An 18,566-nucleotide genomic window follows, 5' to 3' on the forward strand; every position below is an offset into this window, starting at 1 on the left:
TCACACTCACAGCTGATTTCTCAGCAGAAACCTTACAGGCCAGGAGAGAATGGGATTCAAAGCACTAAAGAAAAGAACTGCCAGCCAAAAATACTATAGCCAGAAAGGCTATCTTTCAGAAATGACGGCATGTCAGGAGAAGGAGGAGAAGGAAGGGGGACAGGAAGGAAGGAGGAGGAGGGAGGGGAAAGAGGAGCTCAAATCCCGCCCACCTCTGCCTGTGCACCTGCCAGAGATAGACGAAGCACACGATGATCCAGACGAGTGGCAGCCACAGCCCGTTGAGGTAGAGGACACTCTCGGTCAGCCGCTGCACGTCCACAGACACCAGGTTGACCACGTCCCCCACCGTGCTGGCCTTCTTGGAGCTGCTGGACAGAACCAGGACCTGGGCAGGAAGAAGGGGACCCAAGGTAGCGGGAAGGCCAGGTGAGGGGGCAGAGGTGGCCATGGTGCAGGTGCAGCAGGAGCACAGCTCGGGCAGGTGTCTCCACCTGCTGAGCCTCAGTTTACTCATCTATGCAGTGGGCTAGGGAAATCTAAGCCATCCTCCCAAACACCATATTAACAATAATCATGGTGGTCATTTGCTGAGTGCTAGGTCCCAGGTGCTGTGCTAAATGAACAGCTTCACCATTCCCTGTGATACAACAGTCTATGAAGCAGGCACCACCACATTTCCTTCAATCTAAAATGCCACAGATAAAACAGTATCTTTGTATTACTAAGAAAAATATTCTTAATTAAATTAAGACATGTAGGACACATCTCTTTTCCAGAAGTGTTACAAAGGGGGAAAAAAAGTGAGATTAGAATCAATGAAATGCACAAATGACTAACCCTATTTTACAGCTGAGGAAACTGAGGCACAGAGAAGTTGAGCAACTAGCCCAATGTCAGAAGGCTTGTAAGTGCCTATGCCAGGATCAGAATCCAGGATGACTAAGGCAAGATTAGGCCTAGATGGGTGTTGGATGGACCCCTGCAGGCATCTCATGTGTCTCTCTGACACCAACCTGGCTCTCTGGCAGCCTCAAATCTGCCCTAACCCTGCGGTCACAGTGGACCCCTTCCAGCCTGTTGAATTGAATCCCATATTCTATACGTAGTCCTCTCACTGCTGAGTGTGTGTGTGTCGGGGGGGGGGTGAAGGAGTGACTGTAGAAATTCTCCACTTAGCAAATCTTTAAAGAGCTGGGTACCAAGAATACAGCTATGAACAACAGAGATGGGGGTGGGGGAGTGGCTCTCCCAGGACGGGAGTTTGAACTGGGGACAAAACTCAATGAAGACTTTTATGATTCATTCTTTAATGACACTTAGGATAAGCGTCCAGAGTCCAGAGCATAGAGAGGAGGGGTCTGACCTCATTAGGAGATCAAAGAGGCCTCCCTGAGGAGTGGGACAGAAGAGTGCCCACCAGGCATCTTCCTCTTATGCACGATGAAACAATCGGACTCACAGGACAGGATATGCCATGCCCAGCTCTAGCTCCAGCATGTTCAGGGGACATGAGCCTGAAACACAGCAGGCTGGAAGGGCAGTGTGAGAGCTGCCCTTGCAGCCATCCAGGAACCATTCCTTTTGCCCCTCCTCCACTAGGTGACAGCTCAGGTGTGACAGAACGAGACTCACTCAGGGTGGGAACTGTCCTGGCCCAGATGCTCCATACCCCATGGGAGCCAGTATCTCTTGTAGCCGCAGCCTCATGGCCTTAGCTTCTAGGGTCCCCCGAGGGACAAGAGTCACAGCACTGAGAGAAGCCCAAGCAATAGCTTTCCCACCAGGTATTCATTGACAGAACTTCCTGCCCAGGTGCAACGTGCCAACAGGTCACGGGTCATTTTTACCATAAGCAGTGTTGCCTGGTAACACACAACAGAAAGTTAACTCTTTATCCTCATGGGGGAATGAGTGGAAGTCAATTAGATGAAGAGGAATGGACAGGGTGTCCAGGCAGCAGAAACAGCAAGTGCAAAGGTCCTGAGGTGGCAGGGTGCCTGGTATGTTTGAGGAACTCAAAGGGAACCTGTGTAGTTGGAGGAGGGTGAGTTATGCGATGCGATGAGGTTGGGAAGATCCCAGGGTCATATCACACAAGGCCTTTCAGAAATTACTAAGGAGATGAAAGTGTAGTGTAAGCAACTCTGAGTGAGTGAGGACTGAGTGCATTCTCAGCCACTGATACTATCATTAACAGTTCAGTGATGTTACCCTCCCAGGCTGGAAAGGCCCACGCCTGTCCCCCGGGGCTCACCTTTCTGTACACCAGGCCCGTGATGGCTGTCCGCAGCCTCATTTGTAGTACCTTGAGCCTGTACATGTGCTGCTGCTCAAACAGTGTTTGCAGGCAGGCCGAGAGGAACATCAGCATCACGAGGAGGTAGCCCTTCCAGGCTGGGGGCTTGGGATCGCCAATGAACTCCAGAAAAAGGCTTTCAAGGGAGGGAGGGAGAAGCTGGTGAGAGGAGATGCCCACCCTTGCCCAAACCAGGCCAAGTGGAGGATCAGTGGGCATGGTAGACTTTTTTGCAAAAATGGCTGCAATTATTTCCCCTACTGTCTACATTCTTTTTTTTTTTTTTGGTGGCTGGCCAGTACAGGAATTGAACCCTGGACCTTGGTGTTATCAGCGCCATGCTCTAACCAACTGAGCTAACCTGCCAGGCCCCCACACTCCTTTTCAATGTGACTTTGAAGCTCTTCCTATCCAGAGGTGGAGTTTTTGTCCTCACCTGTTATGGGCTGAATTGTGTCCCTACAACATTCCTGTGTTGAAGCCCTTACCCCCAGCACCTGAGAATGTGACTGTATTTGAAGATAGTGCCTTTAAAGAGGGGATTAGCAGAAGATGAGGCCATTAGGGTGGGCCTAATTCACTCTGTCTGATGTCCTCGTAAGAAGAAGAAATTTGGGCGCAGAAGGAGACACCTGGGGAGTGTGCACACAGAGGAAAGACCATGTGAGGACATAGTGAGAAGGTAGCCACGTGCAAGTCAAGGAGAGAGGCCTCTCAGAAACCAACCTGGCCAGCACCTTGATTTTGGACGATGAGCTTGCAGAACTGTGAGAAAACAAACTTCTGTTGTTTGAGCTCCCATTCTGTGGAACTTTGATATGCTGCCTGATAAGGATTGAACTGTGTCCCCTAAGTTTCATGTATTAGAAGCTTGATCCGCATTGTGACTGTTGAGGGTGGGAAATCCATTATAGTAATTGAAAGGTGGGACCTTGAAGAGGTGATTAAGTTGATAGTTTAATGGTAGCCGTGGGTGTGGTTCTGAGGGCTTTAAAAAGACAGTGAATGAGGAGCTGTCTCTCTCTCTCTGCTCTGCCATTTTCTGCCATGTGAGACCCCTGCATTGCTGTAAGGCCAGACAAGACCCTCACCAGATGTGTTCCCTGAATTTTGGACTTCCCAGCCTCTGAAAACATAAGCAATAAATTTCGTTTTCTTATAGATTACCCAGTTCCAGGTATTTTGTTATAAGCAACAGAAACAGACTAATACACAGCACTAGCAGACTAATATACCACCCCTTGCATCTGGGCTGGCCATTCAACCATCTTTGGCCAACAGAACACAGTGGAGGTGAAACCATGCCAGGTCCGAGCCTCTGCCTCCAGAGAAAATGCAGTTTTTAGTATATGTGCTGCCTAAGCGAGCACTGAGAAAATGCAGTTTTTGCTCCGTCTCTTCCAACCCTACCAAGTGGCCATGTGAAGAAGACTGAGCTGGCCTTTTGAGGATGGGAAACCACACAAACTGTTCCAGCTGAGACTGACTTGGACAAGCCAGTCTCCAGCCAACCCAGCAGCTGACCACAGACACATGGGTGAGCCCAGCCAGGAAAAGAAGAGCCACCCAGCTGAACCCAGCCCAAATAGCTGACCCATATTATCATGAGCTAAATAAATAAATGCCTGTGGTTTTAAGCCACTTGCTTTTGGGGTGTTTTGTTATACAGCAAAACCTAACTGATACAGTTAGGTACCAGCCACTTTCTCGTTAACCTTTTCCCTTTCTCAGTATCCTTCTCACCCACCCTCAAGGGTCCTGAGCACCAGAGGTATAGGCAGAGGCGAAAGGAGAGCTGAAGCCCCCTGGCCTAGAAGGATGCCGTTAAGGGACCACCAGCTTTGTCACAGCACCCAAGGCCTGGACCCACCTGAGGAGCTTGGGGACAGCAAACCTGAAGACATCACTGATGACAAGGCTGAGGGTCCCCAGGAGGAAGGTAGAACGGAACACCTGCCAGATGGCCCTCAGCAGTGGGCCCCGCTGGCTGCCTTCTTGCTGTAGGAAGACTTCGGTCTCTGAGGCCTTCTGACTGCTGCCTCCTTTCCTTTTAAAAACCTTGGTGTGCCTTGAGGGAGAGGGGAAATTGGCTCTGGGTCCTGTTCTGTATTCTCAGCTGCCAGCAGCTGGACCAGGCTTTAAAGGGTTATTTTCCCAACAACAGGGAGGATGGATGTGGATCCAACCTGGCCCTCTCATCTGTTCCTGTTATAACCCAGAGGACCCACGTGTGACATCAGCCAGGGTAGGGGTAGGGGTAGGAGGAGCACAGCCCTGTGACCTCACAGGCGGTCATGGGAATGCACACGCTTCGAGCACCTATTGTGTGCTAGGCACTTCTTTGTCTTCCTAAAAACCCAGCAAGCCAGGTGTTGTCCCCATTTCACAGAGGAGGAAACTGAGGCTCAGAGGGGCGAATCAGTCCAAGGGCACAAAGCTGAGAAGTAAAAGAACTGGGATTTGATCCCAATTCTCTGCCTCCGGAGCCCAGGCGCTTTTTGATCCATTGTGTTGCCACCTTGGGGGAGGGGAGAATACCCCCCCCCCCAGCTACTGGCCAGCCCTTAGGGGGTCTTGAACCAGTTGAGAACTGGTTTAGAAACACAGCTCTTGTCCATGGAATGAAACCACAGACAGCAGCTCAGGCAGCCTGGAAGCAATAAGTTCCCAGGCCCTTGGTTATAACCGGGGGACACAGAGCAGAGCCAAGGTGAGGGTGGGAGGGTAGAAGGTGGGGGAGCTGGAGGGCCCTTCCTGAAGCAGGTCAGTCCTCAGCCATAAGGGAGAGGCTGGGGTTATGCAGCTGCTAACAGCCTGGTCGCTATGTGGCCTTGGGCAGACTGCTCCCCTCTCTGTGCCTCGGTGTCCTCATATGTGAAAGGATGGGCTGGTCTCCCTCTCTGAGTCCCTTCTGGCTTGGACAACCTATGGGATTATCAATCATTTCATTTCTCAGTTCCATTTACAGATAAATGACCTGGGCCAGGTGCTGAGATCAGCCCTGGACACGCATGAGCTCACTGGCTCCCCTTGACCTCCTTGCCAGGCGGGCATTATTAGGTTTCCACTTTACCAAGGAGGAGACAGAGGCTCTGAGAGTTGGTGACTGTTGCCTGAGGTCACACAGCGAGGGCAGAGCAAGGATTTAAGCTCCGGTCTTGATTCATGGTTCACATAGTACCTTCTTGTGCACCAGGGGCCCCCCAATTCCCACCATAAAAAAAAAAAAGAAGAAGAAAATCTCTGGTGAGCCCGGGTGGCCAGATTCTGGCTAACAAGGCCAAGGCCGAGGTCCTTGCCCATCATCTGTGGCCCAGCTTCTTGTTTGGTTTGGCATCTATGAAGGGTTGTGGCTTGGCCTCTGTCACTGGGCTGGGCATGGCCTGCCACTCACAAACATTGGGCATTTGGGTTTCAAATGCCAAAAGGATGTCACCTCCCTGCAGAGGTCATCCCTGACCATCCCTCCCTACTGGATCCTGCCGTTTAATTCATCACCTCCACAGCTGTACCCACTCTCTCCAGCCCTTCCTTTATTTGCCTTGTTAGAGCTCTAGATGGGCAAGCTCTTTGCCTATATTTTCTACCAGGATGTCTCCAGCATCTAGCCCAGCTCCTGAACATAGTTAGAGCTCAATAAATACTTGTGAAGTGACTGAGAAAAAACAGATCGGGTGATACACGCACAGGGCCTAACAAGAATGCCCGGCCCATAATGTTATAAAAATTATGGAAGGAAGGAAGGAGCAAGCACCTTGGTTTGGCGCACAGAACCTGGACTTGGAGACAGGAGACTGTGGTTCAAATGTCTGCTCTGTCTCCTCTCCTCTGAGCCTCAGTGTTTCCATCAGTAAAATGGGGTGGAGGAAGACATGACCACGGAGGCCTCTTTCTGGCCAGATGTTTTGCTCAGCTCTGTCTAGCTGCTCACCCCAGAGTTTTGATTCAGTGTATTTATCCTGCAGGCTCCATAGCAAACTGTTTCCTCTCCACAGGCCTCACTCCCGTCAAGGAAGATCTCCAGACTGGTGTTTCATCTCTGGTCTCTGGATTGAAGGTCATTTAATACAGGACTCTCAAATGACCATGGGTCAAGGCAGGAGGTGTGAGTGAGTGGTGTGGGCAAGGTGTAAGTGGGGGGATATAAAAGGGAGTGGTGGGGACTGCAGCAAACTGAACAGTACAAGCTGTGTCCAATGGTGTACCTCTACCCAAATCTAATCCCCCGTTGCCATGTGGGGATGTGGCCCAGTGCTGCCAGCTCTACTTTAAGAGAGACCAGAATTCCTGATTTTTATGTGATATTTCCAAAGTTTTAAATATTGGCAATTTATTTAAAAACAAAACAACTCAAACAACCACCACCACCACAAAACATCAGGTGGACCCAATATACCTTGTGAACCTGATTTGGCCAGCAGGTGACTGGTTTGTGACCTCACTGAATGGTGTCGTATCCCTTCCCCCAGTGATTACAAAATATTTCAGAAATAAAACCAAAGTTCTCTCTGTGTGTAATCAGTTGGTTTAGAAAATCACCAAACCTGGTCTTTGTATAACTTCCTTTCCCTTTTCTGTCTGTCGGTTGTTTATGGGAGGATTCACAAACTGTTCTGGAGAATGTTTCTATCTTCTAGCTCCAATGTTGGGTGATTGTAACTGTCATGCCGGACAGGGAGGCCAGGAGTTGGGAGAGGGTGGGATGGATCTCTAGAGCCCTTTGGAATGAATTCTGCCATTTCTGTAAAATTTTTTAAGAGTGGACGGCAGCCCAGCAGGATGAGCTGGGGGTGACACAGAAAGCTGCTGTCTTGGTTTGCTCACCTTACATAACCCCTTTGGAAAAACACACCCCCTTCCTTTGGGGAGCAGCCCTTCCCCACCTCTGAGTGGCTCTGGAGGGATCACCAATCATGGGACCAGCCCCCTGGGCATGGGATCAGCCCCTGATCGGCACATGACTCAAGCCAGGCCAGTCAGAGGCCTTCCCTGGGATTTTCTATATGGACATTAGGAGGGAGAGGCTCTCTCATTCTGCTGGAGTTGCTGAAATGGCATGGTATGGGACAGGCCTTAGAGAGAGGCCAATATGCAGATAACAGCTGGGCTGAGATGGAGGGAGAAAATCCTGACATCCCGTGAGTCCCTGGATTCGGCCATACCTGAAGCTAGATCTCTGAGTTATGTGAGCCTATAGACTCTCTTCCCCTCTCCCTCTTTCATGCTTCTTCTAACTAGTGGGATTCAGCATCTGCAACGACCACCCCAAATCCCCAGAGGACACAAGTGAACCTTGTAGCTCTTCCCACAGAGCTAACTTACTTTTGTTCTGTCCCTGAAGCATGGAGGTCCAGTCAAGTGACTTGTCCAAGGTCATCAGCTACTTGATGGCAGGGTAGCAGTTAACCCAAGTTGATCTAAATCCTCTATTGCAAGCTCATTTCTCTAGACCACAGGTTTTCAGCAGGCTCCACAGAAGTGGAGACGCCACCAAGGGCAAGAGTGAGGCAGATTGGACAGAATGGACAACTCCAAAGAGGCTGAAATCCTCTGGATAACTCATATTGCTTGAGCTCTTATCATTTTCAAAGAATTCACTAAGTTCTTTTCCATTCATCATCTTATTTCATCCCCCAAAGCTATGAACTAGGGGCTAATGACATCCCCATTGAACAGATGACAAAACTGAGGCCCAGGAAACAAATTACTCAGGTTATGCAATAAGTGACTAGTTGCCTGCATGTTATGGGCCACCACCCAAACCTCCATCCCCGTCTTAAAATATCCCTTCTGTTTTTTGCCTGCCATTCCACCATGGGAGCTTCCTCTGGGGCGCCTCGAAATTCCATTTGCAGTGGAACTCGCAGCGCATTCTGGGAGGAATTGAATCTTGAGCCTGATCAGTGAAAGCTTAGCGGGATCAGCTGGCAGGCAGGGGAGGGTGGTGGTGGAGCCCAGACGGGGCGGAGGCTGGACAGGGGACGGAAGGATGACTTTGCTGACCCAGCATGGGGTTCAGCTTTGCCCTCTACACTCACCGCTGGGTTGCTCTGTGGTTCCTCGTCCACTCCCTTTCGAGCTGGGCAACCAGTTCTTCTGAGGAGTTTTCTCTCCCAAGCGACCAGAGATCGTTCATTCCCAGCGTCCTCCTGTAGCCCCTCCAGACAAGCCTGTAAAAGAGGGTCACCAGGGCAAGCTCCTCCCACCATCCACCCCTGCAGGGTCCTGGCCTGGGAGCTGTGTGACCTTGGGTAAATCACTTTACCTCTCTGGGTAAAATGAAAGCAATTAATCTAACCCCACCTAAAATTTGCAGAGCACTTTTCAGTGTACAAAGATCACCTCATTTAATTCTCACAGGAGCCTGTATGATAGATTATTATTGACCCATTTTACAGATGAAGAAAATAGGAGCTTAAAGAGAATAAGTGACTTAACTAAGGAACAGCTCATGTGGTAGGGGAAATATACCTCTCCTTGGGAGTCAGAAGTCCAGGGTCCAAAACTATCACTGTGGAGGAAGTCCGTACTCCTCCTTCAGTTTCAAATGTCCCCACTCTCTTCCTGTGGTCCCACTGGCCACAGGACCTTTACATGTGTGTGTTACTCTGCTTAAAATTCTTTTCCCACCACTCCTCACCTGGCCATTTCTTACTCATGCTTCACACCTGAGCTTAGATGTGACTTCCTTAGGAAAGCCCACTTTGACCCACAGCCCACGTAATTTCATTAGAAGTGCCCACAGTTTCCCAAGCCTCTTCTTTATAATGCCTGTCACATTTATGATTATTTACTTTTTTGGTCTAATTATTTTAGTGTCTTTCTCGACCATTGGCTGGTCAGCTCCATGGGGGCAAAGGTAGTACTCACTTAATTCTCCCTCCACTGTATCCTCTCCTCCTGGCACAGACAGAGCACAAGATGTGTCAAATGAAGCCACTTATCAACCCTGTGACCTTGGGCAAGTCACTTCCCATCAACAGGCCTCAATGTTCTTACCTTAAAATGAGAGCATTTCCCAGCACGTGGGCTTGTATGAGATGACTACAGTTGGCACATAAGCAAGAAATTAAATACCATAGACTTCCATAGTGGGAGCATTATTTCCTTTTCAGGTCTCTTTAAACTTTCTTTTTTCCCCCTCTCTCTCTTTTTTCTTTAATCTTTTCTTGGATGGCACCAAGGAGAAGGTGTTGGTGTTTGATTCTTCTCTAAGCCTCGCCAAATTCCCTTTTCTAATACAGAGCAAACTCAAGCAAGCAGCAGTTTTGATCTAGAAATTATTATCATTGCTTGGCTTTCCCCACAATTATTTTAGGAGTTCTCTATGGCAAGCGATTCTATAGATCTGTCTGATTTTGGCAGTAATAGAAAGTTTTTTTTAAGTAAAAAAAAAGCTTTGGTGGTAATAAAAAAGTTTTTAAAGTAAAAAAAAAAAAGTTGATTTAAAGAAAGACATTAAGTAATAGAGTACATGTGATACTCCAAAATGGCAAAAAGCATGAAGTGATCGATCCATAAATGCCTAGGTTTGAGAATAGGGAGTATTCCCCCAGCAGAGCTGTTTAGAAATCTTCAGCCGTCTTTCTACCAATTCCACACATGCAGAGACTCATGTTCTTCACTGATTTAATAACCACTTTATCTAACACTCGTTATACACCTGCCCCTGTTCTAAGTGCATCACAAACCTTATCTCATGTAATCCTCATGACTCATGAGGTAGAGGCTGCTATTATTCTCATTTCACATATATAGAGACTGACGCACAGAGAGGTTAAGTAGCCTGCTCAAGGTCACACAGACAGGAAGTGAAGGGGCCAGGTTTCATACCCACGTGGTCTGGTGCTACTAAGGTCTGACTGAATGCAGAATAGTCAGGAGAGCACTGGTAGGTGCAGATATTCTCAGTGCCTGGTGGGTTGGGTGCTGGAGAAGCAGCTGTCTTCTGCACTAGCCTGGGACCTTCTGGGGGGTACAGACTTGGTCTTTAACCTCCTTGCCCTTCGTGCTTAGCCCATAATAGGTGCTTATTAAATGTTGGTGGAATGACTGAAGCTGAGTAGTAGATATGATTTTATTGAGCACCTGCTATGTGCAAACACTAGGCACTTTCCATTTAATGAAGGTACAGTTGTCCCCATTTTACAGAAGGGAAAACTGAGACTCTGGATATTTGTGACATGGCCTATTAAGAGTCAGAGCCAGGATTCAAATCCAGATCTTACTCCATTGAATGAATGGAGATGGGATGTGGACGATGGGCACACTGAAAACTGAGAGGGATGCATTGAGGCTGGGACAGAGAAAGCTTGGCCGGCCTTTGTAAGCTTGGGAGGAAACCTTCTGGGGAAAGAGCTGTGCTGGGAAATAAGAAGGACACATGCAGGTGGGTGGGGGCGCCACCCGACCCCCTCCCCTTCCACTTCACTTACCCTGAAACCCACCAGAACATGACCTTGGAGGGGAAGGAGGCCCCAGCCTCTGGACATGGATTCTGAAAGAGACCAAAGATGGGGGAGGGGTAGACCTCGGTCCCACATCCCATGGTGAGTATGTGGCAAGGGGAACCAAGGGCAGAAAGAGACAATGAACCGACCTTGAGCTTAGTACCAAAAGTGCACACCAGGGTGCTTTGTCTCCTTGCCAGAGATGGGCACACATGGGCTCGGTGCTTCCTAGCAGGCAGGGCAAAGAGGGATCGGGCCATGGGACTGAATTGTGTCCACAAGGTAAGAACTAAGAGTGACTCAGAAGAACAACTATTATACTGAGACCAAGAAGTTCTCAAAGCGAGGACCATGTATAACAAAGACAACTACGGCCTCAACAATATCACTCCATAAATGTCGTGCAGAGGGGTCTGTCCTGAGACTTTTGTCAGCTGCTCCAGAAAGACTGCATTAATCTGTACTTTTCACCAATAAGGTATGAAGGTGCCCATTTCACCACTTCTTTGCCATCACAGCTTATTATCGATTTTTAATTTTTTTTGGCCATTCTGATAGGTTTTAAAAAAAAGTCCTATTACAGTTTTAACTGGATTACTCAAGCATTTGAGCATTTTTAAAAGATGATTTTAGATCAGTTTCTTTCTCAGAGAATTCTTTCCTGACTGTTTCAGTGTTTTTTAGTGTTGTAAACCCTCATGGAGAATGGCCTTCTGCAGAGCCCTTACCTGGGTGTAATTTTCCACACATTTGTGTAATTATGTGGCTAAAGTCTGGCTCCCCTACTTGACTCTTAGCTGCATGAGGACAGGGATTATATCTGCTTGTTCACTGCAGATCCTCAGCATCTAGCTGGGGCATAGAGCAGGGGCTAGCAAACTATGGCCTCTGGGCCAAATCTGGCCCACTGCCTGCTTCTGCAAATAAAATTTTATTGGAACATAGCCATCCATCCTCACCGTTGACAATATTGTCTATGGCTGCTTTTGCGCTACAGTGGCAGTGTTGAGTAGTTGCCACAGATCGTTGTATGGCTCACAAAACCTAAAATATTTTCTGTGTTGCCCTGTACAGAAAAAGTTGGCCAACCCATGGCACACAGTAGATGTGCAATATATCTTTTGCTGAATGGCTGCAAGAATAAAAACTTCAAGACCTATGCTCTAGTTCAACTCTTTTCAGTCACATGGGGAGACTGACAACTGAAGTGGATCCAGGACAAGGGAGGCACTGGATTGGGAACCTGGTGACTTACAGACTGCTGGGGATCTTTAGGGAAGAAGGGAGGTTGATCCGCCAGGCAGGACAGCACAAACTGTGCCATGACTAGAGACAAGCACAGGTAGGTAGACAGGTGGCGGATGGGGTCACTCTGGAAGCCCTGCAGGAGAGAAAACAGAAGTCTCACTGAGTCTGGGCAGGCAGAAGCAGCTGCTGAGGCTAGTGAGGAGCAGAGGCAGGAGAGGGTGTCCATGAGGGGAGAAAAGGTTGAGGCTGAATAGAGTTTCCAATGCCAGGAGTGGTGCCCAGGAGGGGACCAGCACCATGGTGTTTGGCAGCCCAAGCCCATGGCATTCCTGGCTGTCTGGATTTATGAACATCTGACTTACACATATTCTGTCAGTACAAATGATGGGCCAGGGCTGTATCTGGGCTTTACCCTTAGCTGGGTGATGACTGTCCACAGCCTCTGAGGCAATCAGATGAAGGGACAATTTCCCTTTTTCCTTGTGCCACAAAGGAAATCCTTTTTCCATTTCAGCCCCCACCTCCATCTCCCATCCCACTTCCTCTTGGCCAGTGTTCTCTGGTTTATAAGAAGGGAGCTGGCTTTATTAGCGTTCCCTCTGCCTTGGGCACACTCAACACTCCTTCCATGCACAGTCTCATCAGGTCCTTCCCCACCCTGTCCCCAGCTGGGGTTTACTAGCTCTCCTTTACTCACAGGGAAACCAAAGCTCAGAGCAGCAATAGCACTTTGCTCAAGGACACGAAGACGATCTGCACCTATTCATGAGCTTTCATTGCCATGCCATAATTGCTTTTGCACCTGCCGCCCTGTCTTCTGGTCAGAGCACCCTAATTTTCTTTTCCTACATAGTTTGTGCAGAACTGAGTCCACTCCAGGGGTGGCAGGTGATTGAGGCCTGGCCAGTGAATACATTCTAGTCCCCTAGCTACTGTGATTGGGTTAGGAATGGACATAGAATCCATGCTGGGGCAGAGGAGCTGGAACCATCATTCATAGAAAATAAGTCTGCAGCTATAGGTAGCTCTTCTTGCCACTCTATTGGAGAGTGAAATTAACATGACAGAGCCAACAGACAGAAATGGAGATCTGGTGGTGTTACCCGAGCTCCTGGATGAGTTATGCCTGGGAGATCCCACGAATATGAACTAATAAATACAAGAGCTAATAAATTCCCTGTGACTTTTCCTTTCCCATAAGCTAGTGTAAGTTGGGTTTTTGTTACTTAAAACAAGAGCCTTAGTTTCAAATCACAATTCCTCTATGGATTTTATACTCTTCTGGTTTTTTTTTTTTTTTGATTTTGCAGATAGTAGACTATATGATATTCCAACTATATTATGGCCCATCTTTCCTATACCCATTTTTACCACTGTCTCTATTGGAAAGTTTGTTCTGAATTTGGGGGAAATGGATTTGGGCTCTGCACTTCCAAGCTGAGTGATCCTGAGGAAGTCATACCCTTCTCTTAGCCTTACAGTCCTCATCTTTAAAATGGGACTATTTTTGAGACTCCAAAGAGGACACTTACATTGGTACTTGCTGCAGGGCCTGGCCATGCTTGGAGGATCAGAGCATGTGTGGTTCCAACATTACTGTTTCTATGTTGTGTCCCAAACAACTGATTTATAAGTCAACTGTGAGAACCGCCCATTCATAAATCCATGGATGGCCTATGAAATTTTCCCACTAGTTAAAAAGATTACTCTTTTGAACCATCTGTCCTTAAGGACAGAATGATGTTTCTGCACCTCGTCCCTTAGGAGCAGGATGGAGAAAGCATTTGGCTCAAGAAGTGATCATCTTGCAGCCTGATTCCCTCTCCCAGAGGCCTTGAGTGAGCATTCCATCAAGGCAAATGGTTCTCAATTGGAGGCAATTTTGCCCCCCAGGGGATATTTGGCAGTATCTGGAAACATTTTGGGCTACTACAATCTGGGCGGGGGGGGAGGAGTTGCTACTGTCATCTAGTCGTGGAGGCCAGAGATGCTACTAAACATCCCACAATGCACAAGCCAACTCCAACCCCCCCATCCCTCAACAGAGAATTATTCAGCCAAAATGTCGACTGAGCTGAGGTGGTGAAAACCTAGTCTAGACTATATATTTTTCTCTTTGCAGAGAAAATGATCCATCATGTCTCCTAATATGAAAATGCTGCTTCCCAGGTTGGGAAACAAAAATATGGGTAAGTGTGCAAAATGACCGTGTAAATACAGATGCATGGGAGCATGGGGGAGGGAGAGTTCATGAGAATGGGGGAAAATGTGCATGTATGTAGGATGAGAGTGCACGCATGCATATGTCCAGTGTGCAAGTGCAGTGTGTGATGTTGGTGTGCAAGACAATGGGAATTTGTGTTGATAAAAAATGTACAGGATGGTGGGTACTTATATGCGAGGGAGTGTGCTTCCCTCGTATCTTTAGAGTTTAAGTGAGTGGGGTGTGTCTGTGTGGAGAGTAAGTCATGTGTGGAAAGGGCAGGAGGAAGGATGGGATCCAAGTTCTGACACCACCACACTGGCTTCCCCACTCACCCCTCTCAAGGCCTGCTGGGCAGCGCTGGTAGCTGGCGAGAGAAAACAGAGCAGCCAGTATCCGAACAGCAGCCCAGATGCCTGGATCCCCTTCTTCCTTTCGAGGTGAATCACGATCATGGCGAAGCTCTGGACAGGAAAGTCAGGACAAGCCCTTAGGGTGCGTGGGAGGGGAGGCCCCACTTTTCCCCACATTCTCTACCAGGGCAGCAGCAGCAGGGGCGAGCCGAGCTCCAGACTGAGGATGTCATTACCATTGTGGTGAGCCACACTGAAGGGTGAATGAGGAATTCGGGGGCCTCGGGCATTCCCTGCTGGATTTTCCAAAGAGCGACAGACACACTGGAGATGAACAGGACTATGAGGGCAAGCCCAAGCACCTAGGAAGACAGGCTTAGATAAGGCTGGGGGTGACAAGAAAGATGGTAGCAACCTGGCGTGAGAACCCCATGGCCAACTGGGGCCCTGTTATGAACCAATGTCACAAGTTATCAATGTGCCAGTGGGAAGCATGTGTAAGGGGCATTGCAGATCAGTCCTGACTTGGAACTGTTGTATAAATAATGACCAACAAGAGCTTGAGCCAACCCAATGTTTTCCAAAATGTGGGAGGTGCTCCAATAGTGCATATGCAAGGTGACTTCAGGTGTAAAGACACAATATGAAATGAAATTTACTCACTGGGTGAGAAAGGTATACCCTCAAGTCATTTTCAGTCCCTACTAAGGAGAAACTCTCTGTTGGGTAAGTGTTTAGGGTCTCCCTAATACATATTGGCCTCTCTTCGAATAAGAGAAAGTGAGAGAGCATGCCACGTGGAAGAGAAGGCCAGAGCAAGGCACCCTGGAGGAACTAGCAAAGGTACCTCAGTTAGTGCAAAGCAGGGGTTGGTAAAATACCACGCACAGTCTAAGTCTGGCCTGCTGCCTGTTTTTGTATGGCCTGTGAGCTAAGAATGGTTTTTACATTTTTCAGTCGTTGGGGAAAAAAAATCAAAAGAAGTGTAATATGTCACGACATGTAAGAATTATAGAAAATCCGAGTTTCAGTGACTATAATTAAGGTTTTACTGAAACACAGTCATGTCTGTTTGTTTACTGTGGGCTACATTCATGCTATAAGTGCAGAGTGGAGTAGTTGAAACAGAGATCACATGGCCCACAAAGATTCAAATATGGGGCCTTTAAATTTGCCCCCCCCCCCGGATAGGTAACAGGCAATAGAGCAAAAATTAACAAGGTGATATGGGAATGAATGAACTTTTGTAGAAGTCTGGAGAAGGTGATGGATGAGTAGAACGGCTCACACTAGGAATGCCAGTGTTTATCTAACACACTAAAATAAATACATAACAATTTAAAAAACTGTCTGTAGTTCTGCCAGTGGGGAAACATAAAAATAAATGCATAACTTAAAATTTTAAAAATTGTGGCCCTAAAATCACTTTATGTACCCCAGAAGTACACATGGGGCACTTTGGGAAATGCCAGGTTATAGTAGCTACAAATCGTCCCAGAACATGCGAGTGTCTGTGTGTGTGTGTGTGTGTGTGTGTGTGTGTGTGTGTGTGTGTGTGTGTGTGTGTGTGTGTGTGTGTGTGTGTGTGTGTGTGTGTGTGTGTGTGTGTGTGTGGACGTGCACAGATTTTCATCATTACAAAATCTTTTTGGGGGAAACTCACTCCACCGAGCTTACCTGTGTAGCTTCTCTAGTATTGCTCTTTTTAATGAACAGTTTCCCTTCTTGTCTCCACCCTGTGTGCTCCCTGATAGGAGGAGAGTCCACTTCAGGGTCTCCTCCAGGGTCCACCCTCCCCCTGCCCTGCCAATTGTCTGATTCCAGGCTCCCAGCTGCAGTGGATACCATTTTGGCTTTGAAGAGGGGAGACATCCGGAGGTAGCCCCTGCCATGGCGGTGGATGTAGAGGAGGTAGATGGGGCCCAGGATCCAGAGGTACAAGGGGGGCACCCAGACTCCTGCTGTTCTCAGGAAGCAAAGGCTCAGCAGGCGGGTGCTGGCAGGTTCCGGCTCCGTCTGGTTCCAGACCTGAGAGAACACCAGGCAATTCTTCCGATAGTAAAATGCAGGGGTCCCAAACTTACCTGCCTAGAGGGCCAGGTGACTTTTTAGACTCCTAACATTTACATAAAAATGTGCCAAGTGCTCTTTGGAATACCTTATAATTCTCAGCTCCTTTCATCCTAACATCACCCCTATGAGTTAGATGCAATTTTCATACTGATTTGGCAGATGAGGAAGATGAGGCCCAGAGACGTTGAGTAATTTGGCTGAAATCACCCAGCTGGGAAGTGGTAGCACTGGGATTTGAACCCAGGGACTTGGGTCCTCGGGTCTAGGAGACCTCAGCTCCATAATGAGTGCAAGGCACAGACTGTCACTTAACAAATTCTAGGAGGTAGGCACTACTGTCCCCATTTCACAGACCAGTAGACTGAGGCACCAAGAAGGAAACTGCCTCTTTCAGGCCCACACAAATAGGAAGTGGCAGAGCTGCCTGTGATGCAGGCCATCCTGACCCCAAAACTTGTTCTACCGGTGGTCTCAATCTGTGATTTTTATCTTGGCTCCTTGGCTGGCCCTCTCTAACTCTAGAAGAAATGTTAAGTTTAGCAGACATGGCCTCTCCAACTCTCCCCCTGCTGTGTTACCCACCAGCCATGCACCCATCCTCACTCATATCTACTCCTCCTGGCTTCACCGCTCACAAGCTGTGTGAGCTTTAACCTCTCCGTGTCTCAGCTTCTCTCCCTGCAGAAGGGGGATAACAAGAGACTCTACCTCTAAAGGTTGTACTAAATGGGTCACCAGCAGTAAAGCGCACACCAGAATATCGGGCACAGAACCAGCCCTCAGCTAACACAGCTGTCATTACTGCCTTACCTACCTGGCTCCTGAAATGCTGGGAGATTGCGACCCCCATCCCCACGCTATGAACTCCACTCCCTGGAGTCCTTTGCTAAGAGCCGGGATGGGAAAGTAAGGCAGAGACGTAGAGGGTCCCGAGGACCGGAAGGGGCTCTGCGGGCGGTGGGAAGGGTTTGCGGGGCCCACCAGCTTTGCGCAAATGAAGGTCAAGGTCCCAGTAGCTGGGACGTATGGAGGACCCTTAAATAGTGCCGGGCTGACCGGGGACCGGCTTGGGGAAATGGGTCGCAATCTGCTGCCGTTCAGGGGCCAGAGCAGGTCTTCTCGCTTCCCGGGGACAGAAATTTGGGGGGGTCTGTTCCCTCCCCGGTATCACAGCCCCAAAGATCTGAGGCCAAACAGAGCCGGAGGGGGTGGGGTGGGAGGGAGGAGAAGGCGGCGGGATGGCGACACTCACCCCCGGCCCCGCGCAGGGCTCGCCAGGCAGCGCCATCGGGCGCACTCTGTCGGTCGGTCGGTCCGAGCGTCAGTCTGTCGGTCGGTCCCTGGGCAGCCTCCTCCGCCGCGCTCCTGGCCAGGGAAGAGGCGGGGCCGGGCAGGTCCGGCGGGGATTCGAGTCTGGTATTTGGAGGCCTGGGGCAAGGTTCATCAGCGCGGCAGGGGTGGGGCGACGGGGGTGAAACGAGGCAAGGGGGTGGGGGTGGGGGCGGGGGGCGCTGGGCGGGGACCCGAGGAGGGGATCGTGGAACCTCTGAAAGTTTCAGTGGCACCCCTATAATTTATCCCCTACCCCCTGCAACAAGTATCGACCCAAACTTCCTGAACACTTTGGACCCAGCAATCCCAGGCATTTATCCTGATGAAACAACCCAACAGGTGTGCACATGTTTGTAACAAGGAGACATGACAATGGCCTACGTGTCCACCAGCAGGGGACCGCCTGGTCAAGGTGGACAGAGGGAGACTGTCTATCAGTGTCCTCACCAGGAGGATGGACATTGTCTTCCCGTAGAGTGGTGGGAAGAATTTAAGATGATTAATAGTTTAGCACAGTGCCAGGCACACAGCAAATGCTCAGTAAGAGTAGCAACCAGTAGCATTGCTTTTATCATTTAGTCCGTGGGTTATTAACCACTGGTTTAAAA

At 49.0% G+C, this 18,566-nt stretch overlaps 1 protein-coding gene across 1 annotated transcript in view; it reads right to left on the reverse strand.

The window, feature by feature from the left end:
* ABCC6 (ATP binding cassette subfamily C member 6) overlaps window positions 1-17,914 on the reverse strand; it is a 50,912-nt gene extending 32,998 nt beyond the window's left edge. Inside the window, exons 1-10 of the mRNA XM_063100498.1 lie at window positions 17,879-17,914; window positions 16,399-16,581; window positions 14,790-14,915; window positions 14,536-14,664; window positions 12,005-12,130; window positions 10,735-10,796; window positions 8,338-8,469; window positions 4,170-4,367; window positions 2,258-2,435; window positions 227-388 (exon numbers count right to left, since the gene is read on the reverse strand). Coding sequence (XP_062956568.1) covers window positions 227-388; window positions 2,258-2,435; window positions 4,170-4,367; window positions 8,338-8,469; window positions 10,735-10,796; window positions 12,005-12,130; window positions 14,536-14,664; window positions 14,790-14,915; window positions 16,399-16,581; window positions 17,879-17,914 — 1,332 coding nt within the window. The remainder of the gene's footprint in view (window positions 1-226; window positions 389-2,257; window positions 2,436-4,169; window positions 4,368-8,337; window positions 8,470-10,734; window positions 10,797-12,004; window positions 12,131-14,535; window positions 14,665-14,789; window positions 14,916-16,398; window positions 16,582-17,878) is intronic.
* Between the last annotated feature and the right edge of the window lie 652 nt (window positions 17,915-18,566).

Source organism: Cynocephalus volans, chromosome 6 (assembly GCF_027409185.1).
Source record: "Cynocephalus volans isolate mCynVol1 chromosome 6, mCynVol1.pri, whole genome shotgun sequence".
Taxonomy (NCBI): Eukaryota; Metazoa; Chordata; class Mammalia; order Dermoptera; family Cynocephalidae; genus Cynocephalus; species Cynocephalus volans.